The following is a 26,609-nucleotide window of genomic DNA, read 5'->3' on the forward strand; positions in this document are numbered from 1 at the left end:
AAATTCAGCTGTATGCACAGTAAAAAAAAAAAATTCTGTTGCTAGGCAGAGTCCAAAAAATTTTTTTTTTGTCGCAAAAGTAATACACTCTGATATAAGCCACCTAGTACTTTAGTGGCGTTGAACTTAAGCTGTTTTCAGAGTAAAAAATATTTTTTTTCTGTTGCTAGCCAGAATCTAAAAAATATTTTTTTCTGTGACAAACGTAATAGAGTCTGCCATAAGACAACTAGTCCTTTTGTGGCGGTGAGATTCAGCTGTATGCAGAGCTTATGCAGAGTAAAAAAATCAAATTTTTGCTGTTACTAATATGATACAGCAGGCTAGATCTGCGTTTGAATTATCTCGGAGCATATATTCTATGTTATACAGGCCTCATCCACTGTAAAAAAATACTTTATTCTGTTCCTAACGTTATACAGCAAGGGATATCTCAGTTTGAAATAGTTTGGAGAATATCTCGTTTGTTATACAGGCCTCATCCACACTAAATGCTGGAGAATCAAAACTTGCTCTTACACAACCTTAAGATAGGTTTTCCCCAAGACAACAGTGAGGCATTCAGAGTGCATCGCAGCTCTACACTTCCAACCTCCGGCACGTCAATTCATCAACGCCAAAATATTAGCAGCAGTAGTAGTGTAAGTGGCAGAAGCAATTTCTGTGAGTAATTTCACACATTTTTTAGACCAGCTTGTGCTCCAGCACAACAGAGTACAAGTCTGCCACATGGTGAATGACTGGAGAGGATGGTGCTCTCCTGAATGAGTCTCCATCTGCTGTGTTGGCTGTAGTATAAGAGGTGTCATTCCTAATTCTCCTATTTCTACTGTAGTGAAATTGATGCCACTTCTCTGGTGTCTGCCACTAATTTTTGTAAATGTGGAGAATCCCGATTGGGTCTCCATCTACTGGGTTGGCTGTAGTAGAAGAGGTGTCTATCCCCATTCTACTACTTCTAATCTACTGAAATTGATGGCACTTCGGTGGTGTCAAGCCCTAATTTTTTTAATGTGAACACTTCTGGTTGGGTCTCCATCTGCAGGGTTGGCTGTAGTGGAAGAGGTTTTGGTCTCCATTATAATAGTTATACTCTAGTGAAATAAATTTTTGGTGCAGATATTGTTCTCCACACAGGGGTACACAAACATGATAAACTCAAAATTTGGTTTTCAATAAAAAACCATGAGCCACCCCATCAAATACATCTGCCGCTTCTTCCTCCTTCTCTGTTACCATGCCAAGTATTGTCATGCAGGTCTCCAACCGCAGAACCATTGGTTGTATGCCTGCTCCAGTGAGAGCCCGTCAGCTGTAACGGAAGCGGACATGCCTGCTGTGTTTTTTTCACTGAGCACACCACATGTTTCTCAATCCACTGTAACATCTCCTCCTGCACCTCACTCACGGTCCAGCAGTTTGTCCGGTTCACCGTACTCCGCCCTCTCTCAGCAATACAGCCAGCCCTCGGTCCCATAGTTGTGGTCACGTAAAGGATTGCTTCCTCCTACACATGACAAAGCTAAGAGACTTAACTCCACCATCTCCAATTTGTCAGCCACGGAAATAGTGTTTTTAGACCCTAATTTTTTGAAATGTGAATACTCCTGGTTGAGTCTCCATATGCTGGGTGTTGTAGGTCACCATTATACTAGTTCTACTCTAGTGAAATTAATTCTTTGGTGCAGATATTGTTGTCACAGGGAATAACCATATATAATCAAAATTGGTTTTCTTAGTACCGTGGGATGTAAAGCAGGCTATATTTAATCTTTTAATTCTTTGATGCTGATATTGTTCTCCATACAGGGGTACACATTAGTAATGAGAGAGCACTAAATGTGCTTAACTTAGTGGTTCAGTGGTTTCTCAAAACCTCCCAGATCTGCCACAGCTACTTGTGAAAGTACAACGCGTGTGTGCCCATTTCAGAAAGTCAGCTACAGCTTCCACCACCCTGGCAGTGCTTCAGCAATGTTTGCAGCTTCAAGCTCACCGACAGTTGTGCGATGTCACCACACATTAGAAATCAATGTTGCAGATGTTGGGAAGGATTTGTGAGCAGCAGAGTGCAGTTGTTGAGTACCAGTTTCAATACGCTCATTGGAATTCAGGTCAGCCTCCGCACATAAGAGCTGTTGAAACACACTTTGCAATAAAGTCCAATTAATCAATGAAATTATAGTATTTTATTTAATTCTCATAGAAAAGGGGATGAATAACAAACACAGGGATAAATAAAAACATTGCGATAAAGGGGAACCAGAGAGGAGTGTGATATATAATGATTGAAAGAATACAAAATAAAGACACAAAATACAAAGTAGAGACATAAAATGTGAAATATCCATCAAAGTGAGCTGCTATATAGCAAATGGAAAATTAATTAAATGTATTATTTGCTAAAGTGCAAGTGCTAAGGGGAGTATCAGAATAGCACTATGACCTATGTGGTCTCATCTGTAAGTTAATGCCAATGGCTAAATCACATAGAATAGTGGTAGATGGATACAAGAAAAGTGTATACCAAAAAAGCGCCAAAGAGAGATATTTATAAATAGACAAATTGTTATTCCATCCTTAGGGACAGGTAATCGCTTGTCGGGATGTGCGCCATTGAGGAGTGTGTCAGTATCCATAGTGGACGTGAGTATTTGTTACATACATCAGTGTTTTGGCTGCCAGTTTGGGCTCTCAACACTCACAGCAAAAACCACACTAAGAAGAATTAAAATTCCCCCCAAAATTCAAGAAAAACCAGCAAAAAAGGGCAGCAGTGTTTACCTGCCCAGATCTTCAAAGCCAAATGCACTACCAGGATGCAGCAGACCCACATAAAGATGGCGGATACACAGGTGCAAAATACTGATGAGACAATCACTCACAACCTACCATTTCATGGAGGGGTGACTGCTTAGTATTAGAATTGCACAAAGATAGGCTTGTATAGGGTGCTGTTCACACTAGGGTAGTGCACAGTATCCGGCTTACAGCCTATTAGTTACGCTCATACTATTCGACTGGTACTATCCAAGTGCACCCCCTGGGAACAGACACCCTAGTTTACAATGAAAAACCAAAGACAAGCAAAATACCCAAATAACTGGAAGTAAATGGATAAATCGCACAATGCAAAAATAATAATAAATAATAAAAGGTATTTAGTTAACATAATTTTGATCAAAATAATGTAAAAGCCATCCCACCACGTCACGGTAACCCTTATGGGACAGTCCTAACTCTAATATTAAAACCTTACCATTTGTCAAGTGACATTCATATGGATAAGGGCAGAAAGACTGAACCTCTAGTAGAAGCATAGACCTGAGAGGCAGAATGAACCTTTCAGCTCAGACAAAGGGCGGCCACACCCTTATATGTACTAAAGCACACTAAATTACAAAGAAAAAACCTGGGAGTCTGAACTGAAATGTAAATTGATGTGCATGTAAAATGTAAATGCATGTTCACATAAGGCCACTAGACAGAGAAAAACCAAAGGCAAGCAAAATACCCAAATAACTGGAAGTAAATGGATAAATCGCACAATGCAAAAATAATAATAAATAATAAAGGGTATTTAGTTAACATAATTTTGATCAAAATAATGTAAAAGCCATCCCACCACGTCACGGTAACCCTTATGGGACAGTCCTAACTCTAATATTAAAACCTTACCATTTGTCAAGTGACATTCATATGGATAAGGGCAGAGAGACTGAACCCCTAGTAGAAGCATAGACCTGAGAGGCAGAATGAACCTTTCAGCTCAGACAAAAGGTGGCCACACCCTTATATGTACTGGGAACAGACACCCTAGTTTACAATGCCCGCACTGATGGGCCTGGGTGCACCCTGGAATAAAAGTGAGCAAAATTACATATATATAATATATGAGGTATTAGTTGATATTTTGACCAAAATACGAAAGCTCGTAACCCGCGTCAAGGGTCCTCATGCTTACGAATCCTACTCTAAACACTCACAGCAAAAACCACACTAAGAAGAATGCACCCAGGTCCATCAGTGCGGGCATTGTAAACTAGCGTGTCTGTTCCCAGGGGGTGCACTTGGATAGTACCGGGCAGCCCGCCTAGTCGAATAGTATGGGCGTAACTAATAGGCTGTAAGCCGGATACTGTGCACTACCCTAGTGTGAACAGCACCCTATACAAGCCTATCTTTGTGCAATTCTAATACTAAGCAGTCACCCCCTCCATGAAATGGTAGGTTGTGAGTGATTGTCTCATCAGTATTTTGCATCTGTGTATCCTCCTTCTTTATGTGGGTCTGCTGCACCCTGGTAGTGCATTTGGCTTTGAAGATCGGGGCAGGTAAACACTGCTGCCCTTTTTTGCTGGTTTTTCTTAAGTTTGGGCTCTCCCAGATATTTGTCACTTTGTGATATGATTACCTGTCCCTAAGCATGGAATAGTGATTTGTCTGTTTATAAATATCTCTCTTTGGAGTTTTTTTGGTATACACTTTAGTGCTATAGTGCTATTCTGATATGCTCCTAGGCACTTGCACTTTATAATAATAATAATAATTTTTATTTATATAGCGCCAACATATTCCGCAGCACTTTACAATTAAGCGGGGACATGTACAAACAATAAATTCAATACAAGGTGAGACAGTTTAACAGTTACATCAGGAGTGAGGTCCCTGCTCGCAAGCTTACATTCTACAAGGAAATGGGGGGACACAATAGATGGAAAGTGCTTGTTATTTCAGGTCAGGCAATAATAATAAGTCGGATTATCATATAAAGCTGTATGATCCGGTCATCAGCCTGCATGTTCAAGTGCAATACTCAATTACCGAGTGCAGTTATCGTGTGCATGGAGGGTGTAGAAACAGATGAACAGTAGGGGGCAGATTCTGAATAGTATTTAGGAGGGAACAGGGGAAAGTTAGTTTACAGGGTATTTGAGAAGGTAGGCTTGTTTAAAGAGATGGGTTTTTAAAGCGCGCTTGAAGACATCGGGGCTAGGCATCAATCGGATCGTCTGGGGTAGAGCATTCCAGAGAACTAGTGCAGCACGAGAGAAGTCTTGGAGACGGAGGTGCGAGGTTCGGATTATGGGGAATGTTAGTCTTAGGTCATTTGTGGAACGGAGGGCACGTGTAGGACGATAGACTGAGATGAGAGAGGAGATATAAGGTGGTGCAGAACTGTGGAGAGCTTTGTGGGTGAGAGCAATGAGTTTATATTGGACCCTGTAGCGAATGGGTAACCAGTGTAATGACTGGCACAAGGTGGAGGCATCGGTGAAGCGGCTGGACAGAAATACGACCCTGGCTGCCGCATTCAGGACAGATTGGAGAGGGGAAATTTTGGTAAGAGGGAGACCGATCAGAAGAGAGTTGCAGTAGTCCAGACGAGATTGAATAAGAGTGACAGTAAGAGTTTTAGCAGTTTCCAAAGTGAGAAAAGATCAGATTCTGGAGATGTTTTTAAGATGCAGGTGACAAGAGCGAGTAAGTGATCGGATATAGGGAGTTAAGGAAAGGTTAGTGTCGAATATGACTGCAAGGCAGCGGGCGTGCTGCTTGGGAGTTATGTTTGACCCCTCCAAGGTAATTTTGATGTTAGGTAGAGTTAGGTTAGTAGAGGGGGGAAACACAAGAAGTTCAGTTTTGGAGAGATAGAGGGAGGACATGATGCTAGACACAGCAGACAAACAATCCTTGGTATTTTGTATTACGGTAGGGGTGATGTCAGGGGAAGAATTGTATAATTGGGTGTCGTCAGCATAGAGATGATACTGGAACCCAAATCTGCTGATTGTTTGTCCAATAGGGGCAGTGTATAGAGAGAAGAGGAGGGGGCCTAGGACTGAGCCCTGCGGAACTCCGTTAGTAAGGGGACGAGGAGAGGAAGAGGAGCTGGCAAAAGATACAGTGAAGGAGCGGTCAGAGAGGTAGGAGGAGAACCAGGAGAGAACGGTTTCCTTGAGGCCTATAGAGCGGAGCATAGTGAGGAGGAGCTGGTGATCCACAGTGTCAAATGCTGCAGAGAGATCCAGGAGAATCAGCAGGGAGCAGTGACCTTTAGCAAATAATACATTTAATTAATCTTCCATTAACTATATATCAGCTCACATTGATGGATATTTCACATTTTATGTCTCTACTTTGTATTTTGTGTCTCTTTATTTTGTATTCTTTCAATCATTATATATCACACTCCTCTCTGGTGCCCCTCTATAGCAATGTTTTTATTTATCCCTGTGTTTGTTATCCATCCCCTTTTCTATGAGAATTAAATAAAATACTATTTTTTCATTGATTAATTGGACTTTATTGAGAAGTGTGTTTCTCTTGTTTTCTATTCAATGTTTACTTCGTTGGTCCACAAACATTGTTTCATAGGCTCACTATTGGGTTAAGATCTAGAAAAAAATTCTTTGATACATTACACACCTACTTATTCTCTCTTCTTTTTTACTATATAAGATCTGCTGAGTGGACATGGATGTCTGACATCAGTGCCGTCCTCCAAAACTTTGAGGAATCCACCAAAATGGTGCGCGGCGATGACGCCATAATTAGCGTCACCATCTCGCTTCTCTGTCTACTGAAACGCTCGGTGCTCACAATTAAAGAGGAGGCATTGCAGGTGGAGCAAGGAACTATGCAGGGTGATACTACACAGCTCAGCCTCATCTCATCTCAACGCAGATTGGGTGATAATGAGGAGGAGGGGAACATGTACAGTCGTCCTCTTAGTGAGGACAGGGAAGTCTTGGCTGTCATGGAAGTCTTGACACCTCTTATTCAGTCTGTTGGAAAGCTGTATGAGTTTTACTTAATGATCACCTTGAGTGGCCTAAACCGTGGCTTTGCTTATGCAAGTTATTTCTCAAAACACATTGCAGATCAGGCCATTGCCCAACTCTGTTGTCATGAAATTCAAGGCGCAAAGAAAAATCTTTGTGTGCTGAAGCACCACCGAGAAGTGTGAGCTGATGATGGACGGGCTGTCATTGCTTAAGGAACAAGCTGCATTAGAGGACTTTCCTAGGAGAAATGACACCCGGAGTAGATATTGTTTACCTCTGTGCCAGTCCTTCCACCAAGCAAAAGAATACGGCTGGGGTGAAATACAACTGTCACCAAGCTGCAGTGTAAGACTAAAGAACGTTTGGCCCACCAGAGGATTTGATTCTGAGGGACCACCTTTCTCCCCCGCTCAAGAACCCCATAACAGCTGCAAGGTTTGCACTATGAACTCTCCTTAAATAGAAGCTAGGGCCCACCGGAGGAGTCTCCAGTTCCCTGGTGGGCCCGTCCAACCCTGCCGAGAAGCAGCCATGGCTAAGAAAAGTCTGTGTGAAGGTTCCTGGACACTCTATGGCTGTTTTTTTTTTTTTTTACTGTGGACTGGCTCTAGCAATCTATAAGATTGCAATCTATAAAATTCTTCCACTGGCTCCCAATTGCCCAGCATATCCAGTTCAAATTACTAACACTGACCTACTAAGACATCTATAACCTTTATTCTCCTTACATCTCTGAACTAATCTCCCGATATATTCCCTTATGTAATCTCCGGTCCTCCCAAGACCTCCTTTTCTCCTCCACACTTATTTGTTCCTCACCCAATCGCCTCCAAGATTTCTACCAAATATTCCCCATCCTCTAGAATTCTGTGCCTCAACACGTCCGATTAGCCACCACATTCGGATCATTCAGACAGAACCTGAAAACCCATCTCTTCAAGACAGCCTACAGTCTGCCATTAACTCACTGCCACCTCAGCACCACCGGAGCTAATGCAACTCCACAACCTACTGTCTCCTTCTTCACCATCCTGTAGAATGTAAGGTCGCATGTGCAGGGTCTATAAGACTTAAGATGCAATATGGCACCTTGGCAAAGCCCAATTGTGTTCTCCCTCTGATATCTAACAACAACAAACAGGTCATGCTAGAGAAACTTGCACTCAGTGTCTTCAGCTCCTTTGTGAGAAACTAATGTTTGGGCAGCCAGTCTACCAAATAAAATTCCTGAGGTATGGATATTTTGGATGGCTTTGCTTCTGGTACTGGGTGCTAATACCAAACTGTGGAGTGCCATTCACTGGATATTCCTGACTGGTTGGAGACAAACTCTTTCCCACAGAAAAGTAGCAGCAAGCTAAGGAGATGGTGGCCTCTACCATCATTAAGGAGTTTGCTCGTTGTCTAGGGGACCGACCACCGCTTCTGTCTACCGTGTGAACGTTGTGTTGAAGCTTGCAAGGATTAAGAGGTAACATTGGTGAGTTTGTTTTTTATACTAAAGATCCTGGTAATTTTTATAGTTTTAAGTGAGCACACAGAGACCGTGGTTTCTTCAGCAGCGCATCCAGGCTGGGATAGTGGCGGAGAAATTGCTGTACCATCAGGTTGAGGATGCGAGCCATGTGAGGTTGACCCAGGGTAGGACCGCCACCAGGTTTTCACCATTATCACACATGGTCTTCCCTTGTTTCAGGTTCAGTGGAGACAGCCATTGCTCAAACTCGGCCTGGAGAGCTGCCAACATCTCTTCAGCTGTATGACTGTGATCTCCATGGCATATAAATGTTAACACCGCCTGATTGCGGTGATCCCTGGCTGCGCAGTACTGAGGTGGGGGGGGATTCTCTCTGGACTGTTGAAACGTGTGTCTCATTAAGGCAGGGGTTGAGGGCGCAGGTGGAGGCCCTAGAGGAGGTGGAGGAGGCAGAAGCACTGGAGGAAGTGTTAGATACAGAGGTTTGTCCCGCAAGCCTTGGAGATTCCAACACTTGTTGTCTAGTGACACCTTGGTGTCTAGTGGTTTAGTTCTCCATCCCCTGGTGTGTAGTAGTTTAGTTCTCCAACCCTAGCTGTTTAGTAGGTTAGTTTTCCAACCCCTGTTGTCTTATTAGTTTAGTTCTCCAACCCCTGTTTTATATTAGTTTAGTTCTCCATGTTCTGGTGTGTATTTGTTTCATTCTCCAACCTTAGCTGTTTAGTAGTTTAGTTCTCCAACCCCCCAAATTTTGGACATAGCTACATATGGTTTCCCCCTCTTGAGTCTGTGAAGCTTTGGATCAGACCTCTGATGCCACAGAATAGAATGTGTGAACAGCTCTGCAGACTCACCCATCTGTGCTTCCCCTAAGCCAGTTGGGTGGTTGGAAAGTTGTGACGCGGGTGAAAACAATGGTAATTGGGGTGCCACCTCTGAGGACTGTACTGTGAATGATGTTAAGGTGGAGAAGAGGAGCAGAGGCCACTTGATGCAGTGCTTGTCATCTACTGGAGTACATGTTCTTCCTGGCCCTCATCAACTAGGCGTACCGCTGTGCGGCTGCCAAAGAAAGGGAGTGGAGTCCATTAACAGAAGTTTTGAAAATACTGCAAAATTGCTCACTGCAGCAAAACAAACCTACTTCTCACCTCTCATATCATACGTGTCTTACAACCCTAAACAACTATTCATTACTTTCAAGTCTCTCCTCTGTCCACCAGCTCCCCCTCCCTCTCCTCCCATCTCAGCTGAAGACAGCCTCATTCTTCAAGCAGAAGATTGACAACGTAGGGCAAAGCTTTTGCTTAAAGTCCCCACAGCCCCTCCTGATAACTACTCAACTCTCCTCATCCAAAATCAGCTTCTCCGCCATCATGCAAGATCATCTTTACTCTCCAAATCACATCTCACCACCTGTAAACTTGACCCAATACCGTCCTACCTCATTCCAAACCATATCACAGTCTTCATCCCAAGCCTAACCCTCCTCTTCAACCTGTCACTAACAACTGGTATCTTCCCCTCATGATTCAAACATACCTCGATCACACCCATCCTCAAAAAGCCCTTCCTTGACCCATCCTATGTCTAGCTATCGCCCCATCTCACTTCTCCCCTATGCCTCCAAACTACTGGATCAACATATTCATTTTGAACTGTCCCCACACCCCTCATCCTGTTTCTTCTTTGACTGCTTACAATCTGGCTTCCGACCGCACCATTCCTCTGAAACTGCCCTGACTAAAGTCAACAACATCCTACTAACTGCAAAATCCAAGCAACACTACTCTGTCCTCCTCCTAGACCTGTCATCTGCCTTCGACACAGTAGACCATTCCCTCTTACTACAGACTCTCAACTCTCAGCATCACAGAGTGGGCCCTATCTTGGATATTTTCATATCTAACCGACAGGACATTCAGTGTCTCCCACTCACACACCAACTCCTCATCTTGCCCCCTATGTGTCGGTGTCCCCCAAGGTTCAGTTTTAGGACCCCTGCTCTTCTCCATCTACACCTTCAGCCTTGGACAGCTCATAGTCTCACAGCTTTCAGTATCACCTCTATGCTGATGACACACAGATCTACCTCTCTGGATCTGATATCACCTCCTTACTAACCAGAATCCCACAATGTGTGTCCTCTGTTTCATCTTTCTTCTCTGCTAGATTTGTAAAGCTTAACATGGATAAAACCAAATACATCATCTTTCCACCATCTCTTCCACCCCCCCCAACTGACCTATCTATCAAAGTGAATGGCTGCCCATTCTCCCCGGTCCCGCAAACTTGACTCTGATCTGTCATTCAAACGTCAGATCCAAGCCCTTTCCACTTGTTGCTGACTCCAACTCCAAAATATCTCGGGGATCCGCACATTCCTCACCCTTGAATCTAGAAAAACATCAGTGCACGCCCTCATCATCTCCCACCTAGACTACTACAAGCTCCTGCTCTGTGGCCTCCCTTCTACCACTCTCGCACCCCTCCAATCTATCCTAAACTGTGCTGTCCGATTTATCCACCTGTCACCCCGCTATTCCAGGCTTCTCCCCTCTGTCAATCCCTGTACTTTCTCCCTGTTACCCAAAGACTCCAGTCGAAAAGCCTAACTTTGGCATACCAAGCCATCGAAAACCTGTCTCCTCCATACATGTGTGACCTAGTCTCCCTGTACTAGTTAACCTCACGCAACCTCCCATCTTTCCAAGATCTCTTTCTCTCCTTCTCTACTTCCCTCTTATCTTTTCTTGCCACAATCACATACAAGATTTGTCCTGTGCATCTCCCCTACTGTGTAACTCTGTACCCCAACATATCAGACTCTCGCCTACCATGGAAACCTTGAAAAGGAAGCTGAAGACCCACTTCTTCTGACAAGTGTACAATCTGTGGTAACCCTCGCTCCAGCATTCTGCTGCATGATTAGCTGTACCCTGACCTACTGTATCCTCATCCATCCCTTGTAACATAGTAACATAGTTTTTAAGGTTGAAGGAAGACTAAGTCCATCTAGTTCAACCCATAGCCTAACATGTTGATCCAGAGGAAGGCAAAAAAACCCATGTGGCAAACACTAAGCTCCACACTGGGGAAAAAAATTCCTTCCCGACTCCATATGACAATCAGACTAGTTCCCTGGATCAACGCCCTATCAAGGAATCTAGTATATATAACCTGTAATATTATACTTTTCAAGAAAGGCATCCATGCCCTTCTTAAATTTTAATAGTGAATCACTCATTACAACATCATGCGTCAGAGAGTTCCATAGTCTCACTACTCTTACAGTAAAGAATCCTAGTCTGTGATTATGATTAAACCTTCTTTCCTCCAGACGTAGAAGATGCCCCCTTGTCCCCGTCTCTGGCCTCAGAGTAAAAAGATCAGTAGACGGGTCTTTATACTGTCCCCTCATATACTTGTACATAGTAATAAGATCACCCCTAAGCCTTCTTTTTTCCACAGTAAATAACCCCAAGTGTAATAACCTGTCTTGGTATTGCAGACCCCCCCAGTCCTCTAATAACCTTGGTCACTCTTCTCTGCACCTGCTCTAGTTCAGCTATGTCTTTCTTATACACCGGAGACCAGAACTGTACACAGTATTCTAAATGTGGTCGCACTAATGACTTGTATAGCGGTAAAATTAGGTTCTCCTCATGAACATCTATGCCTCTTTTAATGCATCCTATTATTTTATTTGCCTTTGCAGCGGCTGCCTGACACTGGCCACTAAACGTGAGCTTGTCGTCCACTAATACACCCAGGTCTTTTGCAGTTACAGTTTTACCCAGTGATTTACAATTAAGCATATAATTATACATTTTATTTCCTCTGCCCAAGTGTATTACCTTACAAGTATCCCCATTAAAGCTCATTTGCCATTTATCAGCCCAAGCTTCTAGTTTACATAGATCCTCCTGTAATATAAAATTGTCCTCCTCTACAATTGTAGATTGTTTGTGCACCCTCGCAGGCAGGGTCCTCTATCCTCTTGTACCAGTCGGTGACCCCTTTTCACATGTAAAGCGCCACGGAATAAATATCACTGTAATAATAATAATAATAATTATAGCACTTGTACTCTGGGTCAATTGATTGCACTTTCCTGGTTTCTACCCCTAATTTGATGTGTTTTGGCAGCTTTTGGGCCCGTTTGAAGGTGTTGTGTATGCGTTTGTTTTTGCCCCCCATTGAATCCTATGACGTTCGCCAATATCCGGCGAATATTCGACGAGTAAATCGGCTAATATTGCAAATTCGACGATAGTAATCAGAACCAAAGATTGAAACATTTGCTCATCTCTAGTCTTAATGCAGCGGGCGCGATGACATCACTACAACACACCCACTGTGCTGAGCAGTGCAGAGGTTTATAGCGCTCACTGCCGAGACTGAAGCAGCGGGGAAATGGGGAGAGGTGAATATATATTTATTTGTTTTAATGTGGGGCCATTACACTATATGGAGGACTATGTGGGGCTATTATACTGTATGGTGCAGTATGTGGGGTCATTGTACTGTATGAAAGGCAAATAAGAGCCCATTTAACTGTATGGAGGACTATGTGGGCCCATTAGACCGTACAGAGGACTATGTGAGGCCATTATACTGTATGGAAGGCAATACAGGGCCCATTATACTGTATGGAGGACTATATAGGGCCATTATACTGTATGGAGGACAATGTGGGGCCTTTATTTTGCATGGAGGACTATGTCGAGTCATTATACTGTATTGAGCACTATGCAGGGCCCATTATATGATATGGAGAACTATGGGGCTATTATAGTGTATGAAGGAACTATGTGGGGTCATTATACTGTGTGGAACACTATGTGGGGCCCCCTTTCACTGTATAGAGGACAATGTGGGGCCATTATACTGTATGGAGGACTATGTGGGGCCCATTATACTGTATGGAGGACTATATGGGGCCCATTATACTGTATGGAGGACGATGTGGGGTCCATTATACTGTATGGAGCACTATGTTGGGCCATTGTACTGTATGGAGGACTATGTGGGACCCATTATTCTGTATGGAGGACTATGTGGGGCCATTACACTTTATGGAAGGCAATATAGGGCCCATTATACTGTATGGAGGGCTATGTAGGGCCATTATACTGTATGAAATGCAATGCAGGGCCCATTTTACTATATTGAAGACTATGTGGGGCCATTGTACTGTATGGAAGGCAATGCAGGGCCCATTATATGATATGGAGGACTATGGGGCTATTATAGTGTAAGGAGGAACTATGTGGGGTCATTATACTGTATGGAACACAATGTGGGGCCCCCTTTCACTGTATGGAGGACTATGTGGGGCCATTATACTGTATGGAGGACTATATGGGGCCCATTATACTGTATGGAGGACGATGTGGGGTCCATTATAATGTATGGAGGACTATATGGGGCCCATTGTACTGTAACTGAACACTTTTTGTGGCCATTATACTGCATGGAGTGCTGAGTGGGGATTACAGTTGGGGAATCGTACTGTGATGGGGTCACCATTCTTTGCCAGGGGGATTAAAGGGAAGGGTACAGTTGGGTCATCATACCGTGCGTGTGAAGGAATTCACTGTGGGCGTACCTTACTGTATTTGGCGAGCACTTTTGTTGGCATCATATATTATTATCTGTATTATTCAATATTTTTATCCTTTTTTAATTTAAATTAGCCTATTGGGCCATATTCTTTACTGCTCTTACATAACACATTATATTATTCCAGTATGCCCCATTTCTGATTATGTGTTTATTTTATTCTAAGATCTATTAATTAAAATGTACTTTCTTTGTGGGACAACCTCTTTAAGTTTGTTTCCATGTGAAAAGGTTCATCGTTATATTTGATGATAAGGAAAAACGTCCTCAATTTTAGACATTTTTTAAAATATAAAGGGGGAAAGGGAGAGAATAAAGGTATGTGAATACAATATAATTATTATTAATAAACTTGTTAAAAATAATTTTTAACAAGTTTATTAATGAAAGTTATACTTTATTCGCATACATTTATCTTCTCTCCCTTTCCCTCTTTTTATATGACTTTATTGATGGTGTCCATTTATGTGAATTATTGATCCAGCCATTTATTTACTAGTTTCTTAGACTTTTTTTTTAATAAATATCAAGGTTGGCACACGACAATATCATAGTTTTTAATTTTGGCCCTCTGTGTATTTGAGTTTGACATCCCTGCTCTATACGTAAAGAATTTTGCCTTGTCACAGTTACAGACCTAGGTAGAAAATAATCATTATACAGATCTTCATACCGTCCATTTATAATTCAGTAGAATGTCATTAAATCGTTCTGTCCTTAAGTTTTTCAATTTTTTTTGTCAAGTGAGCAATATCAAAAGTGGCTCTGTAGCCTGAAAATTACTTAGCAGTGAATAAATTATTATTTTTTACTGGTAAATATTTGAATTAATCAATTTTGCTTTTCTATTTCTTTTTATAGGGATTGATGTTTGGCTATGCCACTGATGAAACAGAAGAGGGTATGCCATTGACTATTGTGCTTGCACACAAACTAAATGCAAAATTAGCAGAATTACGGCGCAGTGGTGATCTTCCCTGGCTCAGGCCAGATTCCAAAACACAGGTAGGTAAAAAGGGGAATTTATTTTCTACTCCCCTTTAATTGGTATTAAAGTGGTATTGTTTTTTAATAAATTTCTTTATTTAGACAGCATAAAAATAAGCAAGTTTAACGTTGACGTACTTTTTCTATCTTCTGTCATTCTTGACCCTGGTCAAGAGTGTGCAGTAGTTACATTCCCTGTGGGGGGTTAACTCCTAATATCCTAGCCACCTCTCTCCAGCCCCCAGCCCACTGACCATACAACAGTTAGCTGCTCACTCCCCTGATCCTCAGCTCCTGACAAACTACTCTTAGCTGTATTTCAGAGCCGGTCTTCTATTCACAGCTCTCAGTGAACTTTGTGCTTGCTCAAATTTCCCATTTTCTCTTTATGTAAATACATTGATAACAGAAAAGTGTAGACTCAGAACAAAACACTGATTGCTGAATGTGTTACAGCAGAACTTTTGCTTAGCTTTATAATTCTACTAATACTACAGCTCTACAACTCACCAGAACTGTCACGCAAGAAGGATTGCCCGCCCTGCCAGAAACCAGGAAGAAAGGAGACTGCAGAATTGTCAGCTGCTCAAGAGACAACTTGAGAATAATCCTTTAAGTAGCAAGAATAAAATTTCTGTTATCCAACATTAGAGTATCACAAACCAAAAGTAATTCATAATATTGGTCTCCAGGGATACACCTTCTTCACATATAGCTTATCTAACACTCCATTTTCTTTTCAATACTTTACTTTATTTTGATGGTCATCACTTATTAGACTTATTCAGTAAAATTTAATATTATCTGATTGTGAGTGGTTTGACCTCATCATGGGTCTCTCAATAAGAGCTCAATAATTTTAAGGTGTCTTCAGGATTTGTAGTTGGACCTTATCGTGTGTGGTAATCATAAATGTCTTTCCATTATTTATGCTAGATTTTCATGTCATGGATTGCCAAACACTCCTTAGTCACGGATGCCCACTATTCCCTTGCTATGTTTGGTAAAAGACTGGGATAAAAATCCAGAATTTTCTTAAACACCTACAGATGTGTTACTCCTTATCTATGTTCATTGCTCAAGATATGTGATGCATGATTAGATCAGCGATAAAAAGATATATTAATTTCCTCAGATTTCTACGAGGCATCGGACTGGCCCACAAGAGGACTGGAGAATCCTCTGTTGGGCCCTGATCACTCCTTCAGGGGTGTCCCTAGTGGCAGACCTCACAGCTGCTATGGGGCTCCTTAGTCATCCCCCGACCTCATGTCAGGAATCTGACGGTATCTGCATCCTCAGAATACCAAACCACTTGTTCTGTTAGAGGATGAGTATGTGGGAGGGGTAGTGCAAGTGGTCAGTGGACCACCGCAACACAGCTTTGATGATGCTGGTGATGAAACACAGGTGCCAACTGCTGCAGCTTTCTGCTGAGTGTACACCAGCAGAAGACTGGGTGGAACATCATGCGGGGGATTATTATTTGTTTTTAGAGCACTGTTGATTCCATGTTGCTGTACATGAGGAGGGGTTACATACAAAACACAAATAGAAATTACAATGAACAAGCTAATAGTGATAGACAGGTACAGAGGGATGAGGACCCTAACCTTGCGGCCTTACATTCTACAGGATAATGGGGAAGGAGACAGTAGGTTCGGGGTTGCTGCAGCTCTGGTGTTGGTGAGGTGGCAGCGAGGCCATTGCAGGCTGTAAACTGTTCTGAAGACATGGGATTTCAGGTTCCGCTTGAAAGTTCCGAATGTAGGGTATAATCGGATGTGTTGGGCCACAGAATTCTACAGAATGGAGAATACTCGGGAGAAGTGTGTATGACTGTGGAGGAGAGAAGGAGGTCTTGGGAGAACCAGAGATTACGTGGTGGGAGATATCGGGAGATTAGTTCAGAGATATATGGGGGAGACAGATTATAGACAGCTTTGTAGGTCAGTAGTAGTAGCTTAAAGTGGACATATTGTGGAATTGGGAGCCAATGAAGGGATTAGCAGAGGGGAGAAGCAGAGGAGTAGTGAGGACAGAAGTACATTAGTGTGGCAGCAGAGTTACCCACAGGCTGGAGAGGTATGATGATGCAATGGGGATGATGAGGTCCTACACCTTACATGGAGTTAAGGCCAACTGAGTGAAGTGGGCAGTTGGGAGGAAGAGTTGTTGGTCACGCTGGCCCAGATGCACAGCAAAAGAGGGAGCAGGGTGCAAAAACGCCAAGGCCGGCCCCTTGCCATTAAGTTGGCTGCTAGTGGCACCGTGGCCGGCCCCTAGCCTTTTCTCTGTCCATGTTGCCTCCTCCTTATACTCCACTTCCTCCACCATCTTGTCAACCGGTCAAGAAGTGCATGCAGTGTGTGCGCGATTTTGGTGTTCTCACCCTGCTGCTGCTCACCTGTCTGGGGTGCAGTGTCATTTCTGCCTTCCTGCTCCCCACCTCATATGTGACGTACCCACAAGGTGGAACTCCACCTTGCATATGCTGGAGAGATTGTTTGAACCGCAGCAGGCGATAGTGGAGCTTTTTATCAACAGTTATCTGGTATTGCTATGGTGAGCAACTTTGCACCTACACATTTGTTGGGTATTATCACCTGGTTCAGAAAAAGATTTGTACATATCAATCCATTGTACTTAAAACAAGTAGAAATGATTCATAAGTTTCATGAGTACCATTGGGTGACTGCTATTTCTATTACATATAAATTGGAGGAATTGAAATGGGTACTGTCCAATCACTGCAAGTCTTGTGCTCTAAGATAGTCTTGCAGAGGATAAATCAGATACGTCATCAAGCTGTTTGATAAGGGAGGTAATATCTCCCTAACTGCCCACTAGGTAAATGTAGTGGTGGCTGGGCTTGAGGTGGAAAGCGCTTTGTGCATGTCCTACCACCACTGAAGATTGCTGCATGTTTCTCTGTCCATGTTGCCTCCTCTTCCTCCACCGCCTCCTCATCCACCTCCTCATCTGTACAACATAACACCTGCATGACCAACTTCAGCACAGCCAGGGGGAAAATACAACAGGATATTTTGAAAATATGTTTGTGGGAAAAATCTCACACCACGCAGGAGCTGTGGATGGGGATCAAATAACAGACAGATGTGTGGTTGGTGCCAATACACCTCATGCCCAGCCTGGTGATGTGCGCTAATGGGTGAAAACTCGTAGCAGCTCTGGGCCTAGCCAATATGACACACATCCCTTGCCTGGTGCAGGTGCAGAATTTGATGGTGCAGAGCTTTCTTAAAAATTATACAGATATGTCCGACGTGCTGCTGAAAGTGCGGGCCATCTGTGCACGGTTTCAGCGTTCTCACCTTGCTGCTGCTCGCCTGTCTGTGCTGTAGCTTCACTTCTGCCTTTCCGCTCATATGCAATGTATTCACAAGGTGGAACTCCACTTTGCACATGCTGGAGAGACTGTGCGAGCAACAGCAGGTGATACTGGAGTTTGAGCTGCAGCACTCTCCGGTGAGTCACTCTGTGGAACAGCACCACTTCACGATTAACGAGTGGGCCTCCATGTGTAATGTGTGGCCCGTGTTGCGCTGTTTCGAGTACTCCACGAACATGGCCAGCACTGATGACACCATTATCAGGATTACTATTCCACTTCCATGCCTGCTAGAAAAAAAAAACTTCAGTCGATGATGAATGAGGTGGTGGCACAGGAGGAAGAGTAGGAGGAACAGGGAACATTCACACTATTATCAGGCCAGGCATCCACACATGTTTTGCAGCATGGGTTCCTGTACCAACAGCGGCCAGGTACACAAATACTTAGTCTGGGGACAGTTTTGGAGGATGAGGTGGATGAGGAACAACTGCATTCACAGCAGGGTGGCACTGAAGGCAGCTCACAGGCATCATTGGAGCATGGCTGGAGAGATACAGACGATACAGAGGACCCAAACAATACACATCCCACTGAGAACAGCTTGTCTTTGTCTCTAGGCAGCCTGGTACACATGAGGCAATACATGCTCCTGTGCCTTGCCTACCGCCAAGTTGCCTGGATTGTTAGAAGTGCTGATGGTGGCCACCCTTCTGGATCCCCGCTACAAGATCTGAAAATGTGGGAATACAAGCGCATGCCGGTAGACACACAACTGATGGCGGGGCTCAGAGGAAGCAAAAGGCAGAGGAGGGTGAAGTCACCAATGCAGCTAGGGCTCTGCCACCACCTCATAAGGGATGCATTGCAGAAATATGGAAAACCTTACTCAGCACGTTGCAAAATCCAGCACCACCATCTGATACTGTCCCTATTTTGGAACAGTACAAAGAGAGACTTTTTGGCACACTACTCCCGGAGGCTTTTTAGTAAACTAAAAACAAAGGCTTTAGCCCAAAAGTGGGAAAGAGAAGGCTGCATATTAGAATTTTTTTTACACGCCACTCACAAAAAGACAGCTGCAGAGTAGAATTTTTTTTAGAAACACTACCCGTATAGACACAGCAGTAGAATAAAAGATTTTTTTCGGCCCACAAATGAGATAGAAGCAGCTGCAGAGTAGAAATTTATTTTAGACACACTACTTCCAAAAACACGGCTGCAGAGTATGAAAACTTTTTAGAAATACTACTCGTATAGACACAGCAGTACAGTAAAATTATTTGTTTGGCCTACAAATGGCAATGAGCCGGCTGCTGCAGAGATTTATTTGCCACAGTACTAGAAAAGTCACAGTGGTACAGAAAGATAATTTCTTTGGCCTACGATATGGCTGATGCCAATTATTTATTTGCGACACTAATAGAAAACACACAGCGGTCATGAAAAATATTTTTTTGGCCTAGAAATGGCAACTAGATGGCTGTTGTAAATTATTTTTTTCTCAGACTACTAAAAAACACACAGCAGTCCTGAAAAATTATTTCTTTGGCTTACTAATGGCAATGAGATGGCTGATGCCAATTATTTATTTTCAACACTACTAGAAAACACACAGCGGTCCTGAAAAATTATTTATTTTGTCTAGAAATGGCAACTAAATGGTTGATGCCAATTATTTATTTCTCAGACTACTAGAAAACACACAACTTCTTAATGGAACAGTATTCCCACATGCGGGGAGGCGGGGTGAAAAGTACACACAGCGACTTAAAGGAACAGTACTCCCACATGTGGGGGGTGCAGAGTACACAAAGCTGATTTTAGCACAGTACTCTCACAGATGTGGTTGCAGTGTATACACAGTGGCTTTTAGCATAGTACTAGCATAGTACTACCACAGATATGGGTTGCAGAGTACACACAGCATTTTTTTTTGCAAAGTGCAGTCAGAATCTGTCTCTCACTCCAGCTGCGCCCTACCCCTACACTAATAAGAGCAGAATGGAGGCAGCATTCATGATCCGGCCTTTATACAGGCTGGGTCATGTGCTGTTCCAGCCAATCACAGTCATGCCAGTATTTGGCACGGCTGTGATAGCTCTGGAAGTGCCCACAGTCTAAAAGCATGTTGATTGGCTGCGCTGCAGCCTTTCAACATGGTTTATTAGACTGGCGAATATGAACAGGAAACCGGATGTACAGTAAAAAGTCTGTGTTTGGGGTTTGATACCGGACAGACCCAGAACTTTCCCGTTTGGGTTCGCTCATCCCTTGAAGGCATCAATAGAAGCATTATCAGTACAGGAATACACCAAAATAACCACCATTTGTGCAGGAATACATCACGAGAACTACCATCAGAACATTAATACAGCAAGTCAGCATTACAAATAAACATTTACATGTAGACAACATCTTCTCTGATTGAAGTCATTCTCTTTTCTTCTCCATCTTGTCCAGATACCATGTTGACTTTTCACTAATGATGAACGAGCGTGCTCGCCACTGCTCGGTACTCGCCCGAACATCTCACTGCTCGAGATGCTCGGCGCTCTGCGAGTATTTCCTGGTTGCTCAGGCGGGAGCTCGGGTCCCCTCCCTGCATGTTTGGTGGTCTTTAGAGAGCCAATGAACATGCAGGGATTGCCTGCCACATACTGTAATGCTGTAGCCATGTTGGTTGCGGCATTACAGTGATTGGCTGGCCACACAGCGTCATCAGGTCTATATAAGTCCTGGTGCCGCCATGCTCGTCACAGTCTACCCCGGAAACAGGCAGTGTAGGGAGAAATGCTGCTGAGCTAGGGAGAGATTTGGTTGTTTATTAGTTAGTGTAAGTATACACCGCAGAACACCACTATAACACAGAGCAGTGTGAAAAAGCTATTGGATGGACAGCAGATAATGCTTCTAGTCACTTAGCCACGACCACCACCACCACGCTGTCTTCCACATGGTCAAGTTTCAGTAGCCGTGAGTCTGGACTGCATATTCCTCACCCTGATCCTCCTTCTCCCACCATGCCGAGTGCCCGGAGACAACTGAGCCCACACTTGGACACTCCGAAGAGCTGTTCACTTTTCCATTTATAGATTCGGGCCTCTCGCGCGGTCCACTTGAAGTGGGGCAAGGGGAGATCGCATGTTGCGATGCCCAAACATTTGAGCAGCCACGGTCACATGAAGGCGATGGTGGGAAACTGTCACAAGAGGTGGACAATGATGAGACACAATTGCCAGAAAGTAAGGAGGAGGACCAGGGTGCAGAAGTGGAATACAAGGTGCTGGATGATATGCCAACCTGGCAGGGGGACAGACAGAGTGAGGACAGCAGCACACAGGGGGAGGGAGGCGTAGCACTACGATAGTCAGGAAGAAGCAGTGTGGTGACTGCAGACACAAGGCGGGAAAGCATTCCTCGTAACGCCAACACAATGGAAGTTGCCACTAAAACTGTAATCTTCCCGAGTCTGGTTGTTTTTAAAGACTCTGCCGATAACCCCAAAAAGGCCATTTGTACCATCTGCCAGGCCAGCATCAGCAGGGGTAGCAAAACTAGCAGCCTGACCACCACCAGAATGATCAGGCACATGGGAGCAAAGCAACCGACTAAGTGGGCTGAACCCCAGGGTCCAGCAACAGTGTCTGTGGGTGACACCACTGCTTGTTCCACTGTTGTGCGTGCACGCCAATCCCCTGTCCATGATGCATGCCAAGATGCCTCCCACCCTGCACCTGTCGATGAACACTCTCAACTAGCACCATCAGCAAGCACGTCCATGTTCTTGTCCCAGTGCAGCGTTCAGTTGTCCCTACCCCAGTCCTTGGAACGCAAGCGCAAATAAGCAGCTAGAGCTAACACCCCACAGGCCACACTACTAAATTCACACATTTCGCGATGGCCTGTGCTCGAAATGTTTTCTTTTAGGCTTGTGGAGTTGGAAGCTTTCCGCAACCTGATGGTGGCGGCTGCCCCTCGGTACTTGGTCCCCATCCACCACTATTTCTCCCAGTGTGCCATCCCTGCATTACACAAGCATGTGTCCCACAACACTAGCCGTGCCCTCAACAGTGCAGTTACTGGGAAAGTCCACCTAACCACGGATATGTGGACAACTGCTTGTGGGCAGGGACGGTACATCTTGCTGACGGTACACTGGGTTAACATAGTGGAAGCCGGGACCCAGTCGGACCTTGGGACGGAACACGTCCTCCCGACGCGGAGGATTGCAGGCCCTGGGTCAATCACGGTTGCCCCCACATTCTACAGCTCCTGCACCTCATCCCCCTCCTCCTTCTCCAATTCAGCTTCCATCTCCGAAATGACCACATCAGTCACAAGCTGGAAGCACTGCAGCACTGCCTCAGCCACGCAACAGGCTGTGCTGAAGCTAATATGCTTAGGTGACAAACCGCACAATGCTTCCAGCTCACCGGCTGATTTGCGATGTCCCCACAGGTTGGAACTCTACATTGCAGAAGGATTGGTCAGCAGAGGAGGGCAGTTGTTGACTACCAGCAACAACAAGGCCATCGGTATTCAGTTCAGACTCCACACATAAAACATCAGGAGTGGACATGGATGTCTGACACATGTACCATCCTTCAAAACTTTGAGGACTCCACCAAGATGGTGAGCGGTGATGACGCCATAATTAGCGTCACCATCCAGCTTCTCTGTCTTCTGAAATGCTCTCTGCTCTCAATTAAAGAGGATGCATTGCAGGCGGACCACGATGAGATGGAGCAAGGAACTATACAGGGTGATTACACACAGCCCAGCCTCATCTCATCCCAAAGTGGATTGGGTGACAATGAGGAAGAGGAGGAGGAAGAACAGGAGCTAGTTTCCAGCTCTATAGACGGTACTACCTGCACAACTGTCATACCGTCTGTTCAGCGTGGATGGCCTGAGGACAGGGAGGAGGAGGAAGAGGAGGAGAGCATGGTCAGTCGTCCTCTTGGTGAGTACACGGTAGTCTTGCCTCTTTGCAGTCTGGCACACATGGCTGAGTTTATGTTACGCTGCCTTTCCCGTGACCCTTGCATTGTCCAAATTTTGGGTGACAGTCATTACTGGTTGGTGACGCTTCTAGACCCACACTACAGGGAGAACTTTATGTCTCTTATTCCTTTGCAGGTTAGGCCTAATAAAATGGGGCAGTAAGAGAAGGCCCTTGTTGCGGAATTAGTGAAAAAATTCCCATCTGAAAACGCTGGCGGCAGAGGTCACAGTTCGTTGGACAACCAGGGAGTACAGGCGAGAGAGCCACAAATGCAATCCAGCAGAGGCAGGGGAACACTGTCAAAGTTCTGGGACTGTTTTCTCAGACCCTTCCATTGCACAGGTCCTTACGCGGGGGGTACTCTCACAAGGAGTGCAAAGTTTCGGAAGATGGTGAGGGAGTACCTTGCCGACCGTACCAACGTCCTCCGTGATTCCTCTGTGCCTTATAATTATTGGGTATCCAAGCTGGACACGTGGCATCAACTGGCTCTCTATGCCTTGGAGGTCCTGGCCTGCCCTGCCGCTAGCTTTTTGTCAGAGCGTGTTTTTAGTGCCACCGGTGGAATTATAACCGATAGGCGCATCCGCCTGTCAACTGAAAATGCTGACAGGCTGACTCTTATAAAAATGAACAAGGGCTGGATTGGGCCAGACTTCTCAACACCACTGAATGATAGCAGCGTAACATAAACTCAAATTTGAGAAGTCTAACTCTATTCCCTTGCACCTCTGTCTTCACACCCAGACATGGGTATATGCTTCCTGATTTTGTCTATTTGCTCTTGTCCTCCTCCTTCTCCACATCCTCATCCTCCACCACCATATCACCACCATATGTACCATATCAACATATCTACATCTCTTACAAGGGGCATTGGAGTTCTTCCAAATTTTTGGCAGCTGTTGCTTCACTGCATAGGCAAACACTATGAGAGACCCACTTCCTAATAATGGGAACATTGTTTATAGGAGGCTCTCTGACCTCTACGTCTCTTGCAAGGGGCATTGAAGTTCCTCCAAATTTTTGACAGCCATTGCAGTCACTGCATAGGCAAACAGTATGGGAGACCCTCTCCTTTCTAATGGGAATATGTCGTTACTGTGGCCTTGCTCTATTTGTCTTTAAATTGTTAGTGGGTTTTTTCCTAAATTTTGGCAGCCGTTGGACTCACTGCATACCCTATTACTGTATAGCAGACCCTCTCCTTTCTAATGGGAACATGTCGTACTCGTTACTGTCGCCCAAATCTATGTGTCTTTAAATTGTTAGTGGGGTTTTTCCCAAATTTTGGCAGCCCTCTCAATCACAGCATGGGCATTAACACTATAGGAGACCCGCTCCTTTATAATGGGAACATTTTTTTTACTGAGACCCTCCTCTATGTCTCTTCAAAGGGGTATTGGGTTGCGTCCAAATTTTTGGCAGCCCTTGCAGTCACTGCATACGCAATAGCAGTTTAGGAAACCCACTCATTAATAATGGGAACAACAAAGCATAGCCGGCTGATGGGTCTCTAACAATAGCGAGGGCCGATTGCTGGTCTTTTAAGAATAGTAAGGCCGCCTGATGACCCTATAAAAATAGGCTTTGTGACTTTCAGAGTCCCTTCATTATAAATGAAACAGAATGTGTCTGATGATGTGTCACACACCACATGGCCAAATAAGGTTGTAAAATGTTAAAATGACATTTCCCGGTGAATGCATTAGTCTTAAAAAATAACGTAAAAAAAATAAAAAAAATATAAAAACACAGTAGGATCTTTGCTTAGTATAAAAACCAGACTCGCCAATGTAACCTCAATGTAATCATATTGTTCAGCTCCTGCACCTCCTCCTCCTGTTCGGCCTCCATCTCCGAAATGACCACATCAGTCACAAGCTGAAAGCATTGCAGAACTGCCTTGGCCAAGCGGCAACAGGCTGTACTGAAGATAACATGCTTAATGCTTAGATGACAAACCGCCCACCGTTGCAGAGTTTTTGAAAGCTGTAACACAGCAGCCTGATCTGTGGCTCTCACCGCTGAACATACAGCCAGGCATGGTCGTGTGTGACAATGGGAGGAACCTGGTGGTGACGGAGAAATGACAGCTGGAGTAGATACGGTTTCCCTCTATGCCAGTCCTTTCACCGAGCTAAAGAATATGGCTTTGGTGAAATACAACTCCCACTGAGAAGCAGTTTCAAACTGAAAAACATTGGGCCCACCAGAGGATTTGATTCTGAGAGCTCACCTTTCTCCCCCGCTCAAGAGCCCCATAGCTGCTGAAAAGTTTGCGCTATCATGAACTCTCCTGATGGAGAAGCCAGGGCCTACCCTAGGATTCTTTGGTGGGACTGTCCAACCCTGCCGAGAAGCAGTCCTGGCTAAGAAAAGTGTGTGGGAATGTTCCCGGACACTCCATGGCTGCATTTTTAATGTGGACTGGCTCCGTACCATCCATGGCAACATTCACCTGTCCACGTGTTTGTGGTTAGGCGGTACTTCCAACCTAAGTGCACTGGGGAGGGCATGGGTAATGTTGTTGGACCCGTGCTTGTGGAAGGCGGAGACGACATCGAAATAGTTGCGGCTGGGGACTGAGTATGGACACCCGGCCACCGCCCGCATGAGGTTGTGGACAGCTTCCGCCTCCACGAACCTAATAGGCCCCATTTCAAGTGCAAGCAGCTGTCAAAAATTTGGCAGTATAGTATTGCAGCCGGTGGGTGGGTGGGTGGCTGTCTGCATACTTGCGCTTGCATTCCAAGGAATGGGGTAGGAATAACTAAACACTGCACTGGGACAAGAACGTGGACGGCGATTGTTGCAAGTCTGCAATGACAGGTGCATGGTGGGAGGCATCTTCGCATGCACCAAGGATCACTTGTGATGGGCACACTTTTAGGCAGTGACCTGGCAGTCAGAGATGCTTCCAGGGGTCTTCCCCATGTCGTTCCCATGTCTTTTCAGCACTGTATGCATGTGTCTGATGTGTCACACACCACATGGCCAGATAAATGTTGTTAATTGTTAAAATGACATTTCCCAGTGAATGCATTTGTCTTGATTGAAAGCAATGCAAAAGTACAAAAATGCATCAAAAACGCTATGTGTGAACATAGCCCAAGGTGTGGAGGAGCATTTTTGTTTTTGGCTATTTATTTTGCCTTATATACAAGTCATTACCCTGGAAATGATGCTCTTTAACATATTTCCCAGGAAAATCCATTTTGGTTTCGTTTTTGCATGTTTTATTGTAAGTCCGCAAAAGTGGCGGAATACCTCTGACAACGTTGTTGAGAGCAGTGACGTGGGAGTCAGAAATGCTTCCAGGGGTCTTCCCCATGCTGTTCCCATGTCATTTGAGCACTCTTCCCATCGATT

At 44.5% G+C, this 26,609-nt stretch overlaps 1 protein-coding gene across 1 annotated transcript in view; it reads left to right on the forward strand.

Annotated features, from left to right (window-relative positions):
* MAT1A (methionine adenosyltransferase 1A) overlaps window positions 1-26,609 on the forward strand; it is a 108,576-nt gene that overhangs the window by 63,434 nt on the left and 18,533 nt on the right. The window contains exon 5 of the mRNA XM_073685984.1: window positions 14,752-14,895. Coding sequence (XP_073542085.1) covers window positions 14,752-14,895 — 144 coding nt within the window. The remainder of the gene's footprint in view (window positions 1-14,751; window positions 14,896-26,609) is intronic.

The sequence above is a fragment of the Phyllobates terribilis genome, unplaced genomic scaffold, assembly GCF_046119375.1.
Source record: "Phyllobates terribilis strain yellow unplaced genomic scaffold, ASM4611937v1 Scaffold_5__5_contigs__length_657084704, whole genome shotgun sequence".
Classification (NCBI taxonomy): domain Eukaryota; kingdom Metazoa; phylum Chordata; class Amphibia; order Anura; family Dendrobatidae; genus Phyllobates; species Phyllobates terribilis.